The sequence below is a fragment of the Chelonoidis abingdonii genome, chromosome 3 (assembly GCF_003597395.2).
Source record: "Chelonoidis abingdonii isolate Lonesome George chromosome 3, CheloAbing_2.0, whole genome shotgun sequence".
In the NCBI taxonomy this organism is placed as follows: Eukaryota; Metazoa; Chordata; order Testudines; family Testudinidae; genus Chelonoidis; species Chelonoidis abingdonii.
The window spans coordinates 115,486,468-115,499,419 of record NC_133771.1 but is presented as its reverse complement, the minus strand read 5'-3'; the positions used below and the strand labels follow the sequence as shown (position 1 = coordinate 115,499,419).

The following is a 12,952-nucleotide window of genomic DNA, read 5'->3' as shown; positions in this document are numbered from 1 at the left end:
TACCGGCAATTTGCCACAATATGTTTACCTGATTTAACCTTGTAAATAACTCATTTCTTTTTCTTAGTTAATAAATCTTTAGTTAACTACAAGCACTATCTTTGGTGTGAGATATAAAGTGCAATTGATCTGGGGTAAGTGACTGGTCTTTTAGAGCTAGGTGGGTAACCTGAATATTGTTGTGATTTTTGGTGCATGGGACCATCAGTCACAAAGGCAAACTTGCCTCGGTAGCAAGATAGATCAGAGTACTCAAGGGGACAGTCTGTGACTCTATGGTTAGAGTGGTAAAGTCCCTGAGGAGTTTACACTTGTCCGTGAGTTCTATACTTAGATTTCATCAATCAGTTTGGGGTTTGTGTCCTTTTTCTTACCAGTCTGCCCTAAGGTTGGTACTCATGTGCTCTTGAGCCACTCAGACACCTTGACAGAGATAATGTAAAATCAAGGGGCATGGGAAGGAAAGAACCTTAAGTGGTCAACTTCTACAAAGAATGTATAGTTTACAAACTAGTGGTCCTTTTCAGATTGCTCCTGTTGCTCCACCTTTTCTGTACCTCCTTCCCTCAGCCATAGCAACATATAGCTCCAGTATTTTAACAAGCGGCAGATCATAATTGGCAAACCAACACCAATTAAGTGTTTGGCAACCTTAACTAAAGGCATCACTATATACCTCTCCAGTAATGTCTGCTGTACAGGCAGCAGCCATAGCCTTATATGGGCTCAGATATGTTGTGCTGAATCAGACTGCAAAAGCGTAGTGAAAGACAAAAAAAAAAAAACCCTCTCAGCCATAAAATTTACTTTGATCACCCTAAATTTTCTTGCTGGATTGCCTATCTGTATGCATTACCTTAATATAACCTAAAATAGCCTGGTCATGAATAGCATGTAAATATAAAAGATAGCACCAGTATTTGTAGAATTAATTTACAATATTCAGGGCTTCTTTCTCTAAATAACTTTAAAGTTTATTAATCATTGTTCCTTTTTATATTATCAGTACTTCTATGATAAGTCACAACGTTTCAGGTATGTATTAGATAGCAACAAATACCACTTAACAGTAGAAAAATGTAAAAAAAAATTTTACTGCAGCAACAGATGCTCATTAGAAAAGTGAGATAATCAGAAATAACCTGCCTTTCAATTACTGCAAACTGCTAAACTTATAGGATGATATTTTCTCACCAATCTTGTAATCATCCATGTCCTTCTCTGTCAAAGGGACAGCAGTGCGACCATGCCATCTGGGTTTTGTAGACTAGAGTTACACATCACTTGCATATTGATTGAAATATGGCCAAAATTGTCTTGCAAACATATTGAACAAGAGGGGTAACACAAGCCCACATGATAAACAAATGTCAAATACTGGCCTCCGAGATCTGAGAGGAAAGAGCAGATCAATCTTAACCAGGGTTCAACAGAGAGATCAACAATACCCAGTGGTCAAAGACCGCAGACAGATCTAAAACAATCACCATGGACACTTGACCTCTGTTTGTCATTAGGGGGAAATCATCATCAACAAAATAGTGCTATCTTCATGCCACACAGGATGTATGCCAGATTGAAAACAGACAAGAAAGTCTGACTCTACCTGGTAAAATGACTTTGCTACGAGATTCAATAAGTTTACCCCCAAAAGGAAAAGTTAGTAATACTATGATAGCTGACAAAATTTTAAAATGTCAAGGGTTGTGGGCTTAATGACTACTACTTTGTGACTAGCTGGCATGGCACAGGGAGGCATTAATAAATTCATCCAACAGCAGACCACTCAATCCACACCTAGCCCTGTTGGATTTTACTGGGCATGAGAGGCTGTCAAGGTTTTTTCCCCCACTTTGAACTTTAGGGTACAAAAAGTGGGGACCTGCATGAACACTTTTAAGCTTAATTACTAGCTTAAATCTGGTATGCTGCCACCAGCCAGAATTTAGCGAGCGGCTGGCACACTTTCTGTTCCCCCACAACCTTCCCTGGGGAACCCAGAACCAAACCCCTTGGTCTTAAAACAAGGAGAAATTAACCATCACCTTCTTTTCCCCCCAGACTTTCCCCTCCCTGGGTTGCCTTGAGAGGCTTCACATCGATCCAACTCCTTGGATCTTAAAACAAGGAGGAATTACCATCCCTCTCCTTCCCCCCACCAATCCCTTGGTGAGTTCAGGGCTCAATCCCTTGGATTTTTAAACCAAGGAAAAATCAATCAGTTCTTAAAAAGAAAAAACTTTTAATTTAAGAAAGAAAAAAAGTAAAAAAAAGTTCTCTCTGTAAAATCAGAATGGAAAATGCTTTACAGGGTTACGTACTCAGATTTCATATAGACTAGAGGGACCGCACCACCCCCAGCCTTAGATTCAAAAGTTACAGCAAACAGGTAAAAAAATCCTTTCAGCAAAGATAAGACTAACATTTACATGTTGAGAAAACAAACAAGACTAATCCGCCTTGCCTGGCTACTACTTACAATTTTGAAAATGAAAGACTGATTCAGAAAGATTGGGAAAGCCTGGACTGACGTCCCATCCCTCTCAGTCCCAAGAGCGAAACAACGAACCAAGCACACCAAAAAACAAAAAGCACAAACAAAGACTTCCCTCCACCAAGATTTGAAAGTATCTTGTCCCCCTATTGGTCCTCTGGTCAGGTGTCAGCCAGGTTTACTGAACTTCTTAACCCTTTACAGGTAAAAGAGACATCAACCCTTAACCATCTGTTTATAACCCAACATGCAAGTCTGAGCTTCCAGAGAAGAAATGGCATTTGTCTCTTCTTGGCATATATTTCTGCAGATAAGGACAATCTTTGCATCAAGAAATAGACTATTTCCACCACCCAGATTTCCACTGGTTAAGATTTCACTGGTAGTGTGGAAGAAAAAGTGTTTTTTATATCTACGTCAGACATAGCACAGATTTTCAAAAACCACATATTTGGCAAATCAGAGTTAGTAACCCTAACCTCCTCCCTGTGGGCCTGATCTAAAGTCTATTTAAATCACTGGAAAGATTCTCATTGACATCAGTAGGCTGTCGTTCAGAACCTGAATATGTAACCTATTGAAGACTCTCCTGCGCACTAAAATGAATAAATCTGTGTGCTACATCATGGCTGATACACTGAGATGTTTGATTAAAAGCACCCATTGAAAGGACTAAGATCATTGGAACATTTTGGATATTTAGTGGAGGAATCTAGGGACTAATTATGCAGTGTGGCAAGCGCTATCAACACCCACTCCAATGGGAGTTAACACCAATCAGCATCTCACAGAAGGCACTCATCCCCTCAGAAGTGAAGTACTGGTGCCACTGAAATCAATGGTAAAACTCCCATTGACTTCAATGGGACCAAGATTTCACTCCAGGTCTTTAATGATTGAAGCCCCAAGGTGTGCTCAACACAATGATGATCCCATTGAGAGGGTCTACTAGATCTGGTAATTGGCCTAGAAAGAACACCATTATTATGGTTTACCTATATTGCTTATGAAAAATGGCATTAACCTACACATGATTTCATAGTCTAGTAAATGCCAAATTCAGTTTTCCATTTTAGTTTTCTAATTCAGTCTTTATAAATTCTGGCAAAGAAAAAAAGAATTACTCAATCTAAAATAGAATACTGAAAGGAAAATCTGAAAGCATTTGATTTAATAGCCAGTTTGGCAACACAGTATTAAAAATAAAAACATTAAATATTATATTAACGATTTTCTAAACAAATAAAAATTCTCCTAAAAAATAAACTGAAGTGGTTATTTTTAAAACTAGTAAGATAAAATATCCTGTGTTCTGTTAAAACTTTCAAAATCATTATAAAGTCCTGTTTCTAGCATTTGTGTTACAGAAACCAAATACATTCCGCTGTGATTATACATGCATAACTCATTAACAGTAATCAACATCACATGTGCAGAGGCAGAAACACAGGCCACAAAAGGAGTAGCAAGAAACTGCACTCAGTTTTCTCATGAGGAAAACAAGTTTGCTTGTAAAATGTTTGCTTCAAGATAAAAATATCACTTCTTAATAGATTAGAACAAGCTGTCACCTATTTCTCTTTATTTAAATTCACTATCTATGATTCAACAGAACTTCCTCACAGCTTAGACCAGAAAGCTTAGCTGATGGTTTGTTGAAGTACAAGAGATATACTGGTATGTTGTTCTGAGCTGACGCTTTTTCAACTTATGCTTTAAAAAACAGTCTTTATACATCCAAAAGATCTTAATCATATTAAGAGGCTGACAAAAAAGTAATTAGAGATAGGGTAATCTGCAAAACAATTCAAGAATTACTGCAACTTCAGGTTGTTTGTCAAATGGATTTTTAGTATTGCCAGCTTTTATGGCCATCACTGTACATTAAGGTGACCAGACAGCAAATGTGAAAAATCGAGATGGGGTGGGGGGGTAATAGGAGCCTATATAAGAAAAAGACCCAAAAAAATCGGGATTATCCCTATAAAATCAGGATATCTAGTCACCCTACTGTACACTGTCAGCAACAAAGAAAGAGAGCTTGACCTTGCCCTATGCTACAATTTGTGCTGTTAATCAAGTTATATATATCAGTCTGCTAGTGCATGCCAGAGCAGCAGTCAATTTAAGAAGCTACAATATGTGCACATAAATCACATAATTTAGGCTTTTACCTCTGACCCCAGAGACAATGGGCCTGATTCTCATTTATATTAAGGTCACTCTATATCATGTTGGCAGAAGAGGCTGAAAGTGTGAACAAATGTCTTTCTAAAATATATGCTATAGCTCAAATGAAGATTCTGGCTTGATGCAGAAATTTCTGAGTGAAGTTCTTTGGCGTGTGTTATGAAACAGGTCAGTGTAGATTATCATAATAGTAGGTTTGGACATTTGAGCAGTCCAAAAATAATTGGTCAACTGACCAGTCAAATATTGTTAAATAATGTCAAAAATGGTCAGATATTTTAAAGCACTAATTTAGCAGAACAGTAACAAAAAAAAGAGTAAGACATTATGGTCTCCAATAGGCTTAGTCTTGGATAGTACATATGCTTAGTTACAAAAGATAAGTTATTTAACTGAGTCATTTTTAACTCAGAACAATGCAAAACACAATTAAATGAAATTTTAAGAACTGAAATAATTATTACTATCTTTTTTTAGCATGTTAGGTTAAAAGTGAATGTTATTCAAGCATGAAGTGTTACAAAAGAGAAAAATGAAATTAAACAGAAATAAAACAAACACATAGCAATTATAAAGAGAGAGAGTCATTTTTAAATGCACTTAAACCAGGTAGGCAACAGGCCAACTCCTCCAGCAGCTTAATGGCTGTGCATCTTTTCTCTTTGTGTTGGGGAATTCATTTGAGTTACTTTCTGTATATTTGTCTAGTTAGTTTAGATTGTAAACTCTTTGAGGCTTGGAGAGACTTACTTTGTTCTGTCTGTTATTACTTGAAACCACTTAAATCCTACTTTTTATAATCAAGAAAATCACTTCTGTTTATTAATAACCCAAAGTAAGTGATTAGTACCTAGGGGAGTAAACAGTTGTGCATATCTGTCAGTGTTATAGAAGGCAGACAATATGAGTTTACCTTGTAAAAGCTTTATACAGAGTAAAATAGATTTATTTGGGGTTTGGGTCCCATTGGGAGCTGGGTGTCTGGGTGCTGGAGATAGGTGACCTGCTGAGCAGTTTTTGGTTAAAGTCTGCAGCTTTGGGGGCGTGGATGAGACGTGAGTCTCTTGCAACAGGCTAGCATGTCTGGCTGAACAAGGCAGGGTTCTGGAGTCCCAAACTGGCAAGGAAAACAGGCTCAGAGGTAATCTCAGCATGTCAGATGACAGTCCCAAGGGGTTCTCTGTGACCGAACCCATCACAGGGAGATTTAGGTTAGATACCGGGGAAACCTTTCTAATTATAAGGATAGTTAAGCTCTGGAATAGTCTTCCTAGGGAGGCTGTGGAAACCCTGTAATTGGGGAATTTTAAGAACAGGTTAGACAAATACCTGACAGCAATGGTCTATGTATACTTGGTCCTGCCGCAGTGCAGGGTGCTGGACTAGCTGACCTCTTGAGGTCCCTTCCAGCCTTACATTTTTATGATTCTGTGATGTGAGAACTCTAAGTCTATGGCTAAAAGACAAATTATTGATCATCGAACATAACATTAAATAAGGGAACTCAGAGAAACAAAGGAGGGAAGAGACGCAGGTAGCAATCTGATGGCAAAGGATCCCTCATTCTCTGCAAACTCTCACCTCATACCTGACATGCTCACTGCACAAAACACATTTTATAGGATATTTTATCCACAGAGTAACACATAAGGTATTTACAGAAAGCTTGTAACTTGTCAAGATTCATAATCACTGCAAGATATATGTATACATAATATTTAAGGAATTTATATTTATATTGAAAGTATGATTTATGGACTTAGAGTAGGAAGTAGCCACCGGGAAGTAATGTGTCTCAAGGATGACCCATTTTGGCAAGAGGGAGCGGTCATTCCTCCCTAGTCAGCTGGTGAGGTAACACAAGGTTCCATTTCTACCCTTTCCACATCACAAAACAGTCAACAGAAAACCATCAAAGACAATTACAAATGATCAAAACCACTTGGAGGTAAAAGGAATATTTTAGCAGGCAAGAGATCAGCCTGGCTATGAATAAGGCAAAAGACCATTTCAATATAACAGCATGTTTGGATCCTGGTTCTTGTGAAACCAGACAGTTCTGCAACAGACTCAACCGGGGTGGAGGGGGAGGCTACTTTATTGCCTAAGACAGTTAACTATTGATAAGTGTAGACCCAGATTCATGTTTTAAAAATTTTGTTTTGTTCTGTAACCACTTGTTTCCCCATTTTCTCTCACTTATAGTTAAATCTTTACTCTTTCTTAAAGAAATCTACTTTTATTTTCTAAATGCTCATGAGTGCTGTGTGGTTTACAGGAATGGCCTTGTCACAGGGTGCTTCTTCAACTCCCCAGTGAGCAGCAGTTTTGCCTGGCCTATTTTTGTGGTCTCTCGGTCACAAACACACACTGTGTTTCTTTTCCACTATGGCACCTTTAATCTTCTATTTTCAAACAGCACAGGACATAGCACAGATATACAGCAGGAGGAGCCTTTCACACAACTTCTTTCTTCCATCCAGTTCACCCTCTAGGCTCTCCCCTGCTTTCTGTTCCTCCCAATTATATATCCTCCAAGTTACTGAGCCAATTGCTCACTAGCCCAACAATTACCGCCCAGTGTCAGTAAACCCCACCAGTAACAGATTGATTGATTCGTTAAGCCTGAAGTCTTCTCTGTGCTACAGCAACCTCAGTGACCAGGGTGCTACAACTAGCACTCTGTCACAGGTGGTTTAAGGCATTGGTTCTCAAACTAGGGCTGCCGCTTGTTCAGTGAAAGTCCCTGGTGGGCTAGGCCAGTTTTACCTGCCGCATCCGCAGGTTCAGCTGATCGTGGTTCCCACTGGCCATGGTTCGCCATTCCAGCCCAACGGGGGGTGCGGGAAGCAGCAGCCAGCACATCCGTCAGCCCGCACCGCCTCCTCCGGCCCCCATTGGCCTGAAGCAGCAAACTCCCAGGCCAGTGGGAGCCGTGATCAGCCGAACCTGCAGACGCGGTAGGTAAACAAACCAGCCCAGCCCGCCAGGGGCTTTCCCTGAACAAGCGGCTGCCCTAGTTTGAGATCCACTGCTTTAAGGTAAAACTAGTAAATTGGGATACACTACATTTTTTGAGTGCAGGGAATCTAGAATTTCTGTGAGTGGCCAATATTAGGGTCTCAGTGTCACAGGAGAATGATTCAAAGGGACTTGGTTATTAGGGTGCATCTACTACTGTTAATCAGCAAGGCAAAGTTAGGGCTGGCATAGTCCACAGCTACTTGAGTAGCTAAAAGGCTGGAGCACCTAGGTGGTGTTAGGAAGATGACACTCTATTACCACAAGACTCCCTTTCACTGGAAGCAGGAGTTAATAAGGTGACTACCAGTCCTGGGTACCCCAAGAATCATCACACAGAGATAGGTTAAAGATTCCAATTTAGCATGGAAAAAAGAGTTCTCTAAATATTAATTGGCCAACTCTAACTGATAAACCACTGTGTGATGAATGCAATAACTGCATATGCAATAGATTCAAAGGAGAATTTCAAGAGCACCTGCCAATAGTGCACTAAGTGTTGTGACTAACATCTAATGCATACAGTTTATTCTTTTCTTCGTCATCTCTCCAGGGGCAAAATTGGGCATGTAGTGTAATTTTTGAGGGGCAGGGGAAGGATTAAATGTACACACAATGTGTTTATATTAGAGAAGGCAAGGTCAAAGTGTGTCTTGCCCTTAGAGTGGCCAGTGGTGAGGTGTATAATTATCCTTCTTTTCTCCATTATGCCCAAGGAGTGGATTCTTAAACATTCTGTATTACTTAAAGCTATCATCAGCTCTTAGGAAACTCCATGTCCAGGTATACTGCATCACTATAGTCCCGACAGAAGATGCTGATAAATATAACTGAGGCCAGATCATCGTCCACCAGGATAAGAGATAGTATAAAGCATTACTTGTGGATGCTACTAGATATGGGAGCTTAGCATTAGCGAGGAATGCAAGAGTACTTCTTGTGTATTCAAACAAATGAAACTGCAACATGGATGCAAACTCTTCTAAGTGCTTTCCTCTGACTACCAGCATCACTTCTGTCTTGCCTGGGTTCAGCTTCACCAACTGTTCTTCATCCATGAGTTGATTTCATCCAAGCAGTGAGCCATCTTAGTGCGAGTGGTATGATTATATGGGATCTGGGATAAGTAGAGCTTTGTGTCATCTGCATATTGCTGGCACTTGAGTCCATGTTGTCTCACTATTTCAGTTAGTGTTTGCATGTAGATGTTGAACAGAACCAGAGAGAGAATAGTCCTTGTGGAACTCCAGAAGTGAGAGTTCTAGTGGTGGAGGTACTGTGACCCAGGGACCCATTACTGCCAACAGGCGAGGGGCACACATGGGATTATTAGGGTTTTATAAGGATTTCCTGGGTTGGATATACATAATAGTTCACCAAAGGGTGTCATAATCACTGGAAAATGTATTTATGAATAATATTTAAATAATTATGAACCTATATTGGACATTATGTTCTTAAGGTCTTGGAGATAAGGCAGGTCACTAGGAGGTGACATACCTTAGAAATATTCCCTTCAGGCAGGAGAGAACAGATGTGAAACAAGAGATTATAAAATCTACAAGAAAGAAAATCTACTAGATGAAAGAGCAGGCAGTGTCTCATTTATGAATAAAGATAAAAGATTGTTCTGGTATATCTTGGAGAGTAAGGAAACACATTGAATCCTTCACCTGGGACAAGCTGACAGTATACTTGTCTCATGAAAGGAGACTCACAGCCAAGCCTGGCTGTAAAGCACTGCAAGGATTTTGGGTGAGCAGTATTCCTCAAGATCATAACTGCCATAATGAGTCAGACCATGGTCCATCTTGCCCAGTATCATGTCTCTGACAGTAGCCAGTACCAGAGCTTCAGGGACAAAGTACAGAACAAGGCAATTTGGCAAGGCAAAGTACAGAACAAATATCTGCCCCTCTCTTCCACTCCTGCTTCTGGTAGTCAGAGATTTAGGGTTGCCCCAAGTATGCCCCTGACCATATTAGCTCATGTCCATTGAAGGACATATCTTCAATGTGCAGCACCTTTTGGTTTCAAGTAGTATTAAAAACCCAAATACATGTTTCTGCCTTCAGCACCCGCACTATAAAAATTATTCTAGTACCACTGTGCAAGTGTCCAGTGGGCCTAGGGCTGGACACTCCATGGAGACCCTCAGAGGGCTTACGGCTTAGAGTACACCAATAGCTAACCTGTAGAGAGACAATGAGGCTTGTGAGGCCTAGAGGGCAGTGCTTGTGTTGCCTGGGGCTGGTGGAATTGCGGACCTGAACCACAGCAGGCACAGACAAGGCTTCCTCACACTAAGTGCAAGTGGTAGCTATGTGCCTCATGGTCCTGGGTATGCCCATGAAGTATCACAGGTACAGTTTTCCATTACTACTTATTGGGTGCATCCCTCCAGGAAGGTCTTCAACCCATTTTTTAGTCTTCTTTCCTATGAGAGAACAGGATCTCAAGGTCAACAGTTTTGAACAGTGCAGAGAGGTCCAGGAAAATGAGAATGGGAGTTAGCTATCACCCATGCACAGCAAGAGTCCATCCATCAGTTCCTCTAAAGCTGTTTTTGTCCCATTCCCTGGCCTGAATCCTGATAGTGCCAGGACTAAGCATTCTATACTTAGATAATTAAAAAAATCTATTTATTTATCTCTGCAGAAATAAACACTTTCACACAGCAAGGTTATTCCCTACAGTATGTGTGCTGGTGCTTTAGTCCTGTCTAGTCTAGTTTTAAATATCTCAAGAGATGAGGCTTAGTGTTTCTATTCGGTGCATAAATATTTCTAATGTTGTTTATACTTAGCTACTGAAGTGCCTTATAACATGCAGCAAACATCGAGCCATTATGCATTGTCTTCCCCTTGTGTAAAAATAATACACGTATGTTTTCAAAGCCAGATGGCTCTTGAAACTGATCTCCTTTATAACACCTCCCACTATGGATGGCATCCAGTCAAATTTTTAAAATCAATCCACAGCATTGAGGTCCTTTTAGGTCCAAAAACTATGGTAGCAAACCCTGTTTCTGTTTGCATCTGGCCAGAAGACTGTGTTCTGTACTATTAGAAAAAGAACTGACCATAACAATCCACATATTTGGAACATATTGACAGTGATATCTAGGAATCAAGCCACAAATCTTAAAAAATCTCCAACTGAAGATTTGAAGTCTGTCAAGGTAGCAACACAGAGCACCACGAACTTATCATTCCAGTGCTCTGCCTTCTAGTTTGAATACTGTTCAAAGTATCTGTCCTGATATTCAAAGCTCTCCATGTGGCTGATCGTAGCTAATGGAGAGATCCTGTCTTCCTCTGTAATCATGACTTCCCTCAACAGTTACAATCCACTGGAACAATTAAACTGTCAACCAGTGTAGGATGCTCCTGATGAAAGAAGCAAAACTTTCATAGTAGCTGGATCTAAACTATGGAACTCAATCCTGCAAGAGAAAAGAATGGGCTTTGGAACAAACCACTTTCTGAACTAAATTTAATATTCATTTAATCAATTGACACAAAAGCAAACAAAGACCTCTACAAGCAAATCAACCTACTTCTCTGAAGTGTTGGGAAAAAAGAAAGCGGGAAAGAGATTTTTATTTATATTTGAGAGGTACCCAGATATTATGGTGATGGGAGCCATGTGTGTCTAGGTAGAGAGTTAAGATGGGCCGAAGTTTCCAGTTGACATCAAAAATTTTGTTCTAACTCTGATGAACCAGGCTGTTTTGAAAAACAGATTTTTTGTTTGAAAAAAATATTTCAATTTGTGTTTATTTTGGACAGTCTACAAAAGAAACTTTAAATGAAAAATATTCCCTGCTGGTTGTGCAAAATTTGTTTTCATTTTTATTGGGTTTTTGTTTTCAATGTTTTTATTACCAATTTTAGTTGGTCGGCTTACTGACAGAGTGACATCTTTTCATTTTCAAAATGTCGATTTTGAAAACTAACAAATTCCAAGGAAAACTCAGAAAATGACAAAAAAACGAACAATTGCAGGAAATAAACTGCACAAAACCACTTCCAAATGTTGTTTACATTTCTGAGCTCTCTTTTTTCAAACCAGTTCTAACAGCTGCAAAGTGAACAAATGATGCCCTAGTGCCAGCCACCCTGCAGCCGCAAAGGTCCACATGAACAAAGGCCACGGGGGCTTGTGAGAGAGAAGGAACCTTCTGATTCCTGATCCTGACTGGTACCCCAGTCCCCCTTATCGCCTCTGTCACACGGGGGAGAGGGAAGGGCAGAGAAGCTAGAACTAGGCTGGTGACACACAGGCATTAGGACAGGGAGCCTCATGCAACTTTGAGCCAACCGCAATACAAGCCTCACTCACTGGAAGTTGGACGATTTCTTACAAAGTAATTAAGCCTGGGGGGGAAGGGGGAAAAAAAATCAACAGGTGGAGAGAGAGAGAGAGAGAGAGATCTCCCGGGTAGGGGGAGGCGCGTCCATTGGCTCAGTGCAGACACTGTTTGTACCTTCGAGATGGGGGGAGACAAAACAACTTCCCCCCACCAGAGCCAGCAGGAGCTGGTCCATTTCCTAATGCTGCCACGCTAGTGACCCACCCACCTGCACCGCAAGGAGTCGGCTGGGGCACCCTGGGCTGGGGGGCGGGGTGCTGCGCCCCTGGCTCTAGGGAGGAGGCTGGTGGTGGGGGGCGCTGGCTGGGGCATCCCAGAAGGGCAGCGGGTGCCCGGGAGCGAGGGCTGCCTGTGGGCGGCCGCTGGGCGAGGGGCCCGTGGCGGCGGCGGGTCTCTTACTCTTTGGCGGGGGCGCTGATGTGCGCGGAGTTGTTGCGGGTAAGCAGCTCCTTCTTCTTGCTTTGCTTGGAGGCCATGGCGCCGCCGGCCGCGCTTCAGCCGCGGGGGCCGCGTCCGCTCCGCGTTGCTAAGAGACGCGAAGCCCCGACGCAGCGGAGCCTGCCCGGGAGAGCGGGGTTGGGCACAGGCCCGGGGGAGGCACAACAGGGGAAGTAGGAAAGCCAGAGAGTAAATCACTAGTGGAGGGGGTAAAATCGGGGGGACACGGAGGGGGTAAAGCTGGGAGGGGGCAGAGAGGTGCAATGCAGGAGGAGGGGACAGGGGGCTTGTGGGGGGGGGGGGTGTTTATGAAGGAGCCACAGCAGGGTTTCCCCTTTGTGCTGGAGGAAAGGTGTAGAATTGTCACACAGGCAAGGAGTAAGGAGAGAGGGAGGGCAGGCCGGCCCAGGGGAGAGACACCGTGTAGTTTGTTA

At 41.7% G+C, this 12,952-nt stretch overlaps 1 protein-coding gene across 3 annotated transcripts in view; it reads right to left on the bottom strand.

Moving 5' to 3' along the window:
- Positions 1-12,562, bottom strand: part of ADGB (androglobin) — a 236,172-nt gene extending 223,610 nt beyond the window's left edge. For all 3 annotated transcript variants that reach the window (XM_075064028.1, XM_075064027.1, XM_075064029.1), the window contains exon 1: positions 12,480-12,562. In XM_075064028.1, coding sequence (XP_074920129.1) covers positions 12,480-12,556 — 77 coding nt within the window. In that variant the 5' untranslated portion in view covers positions 12,557-12,562. The remainder of the gene's footprint in view (positions 1-12,479) is intronic.
- Between the last annotated feature and the right edge of the window lie 390 nt (positions 12,563-12,952).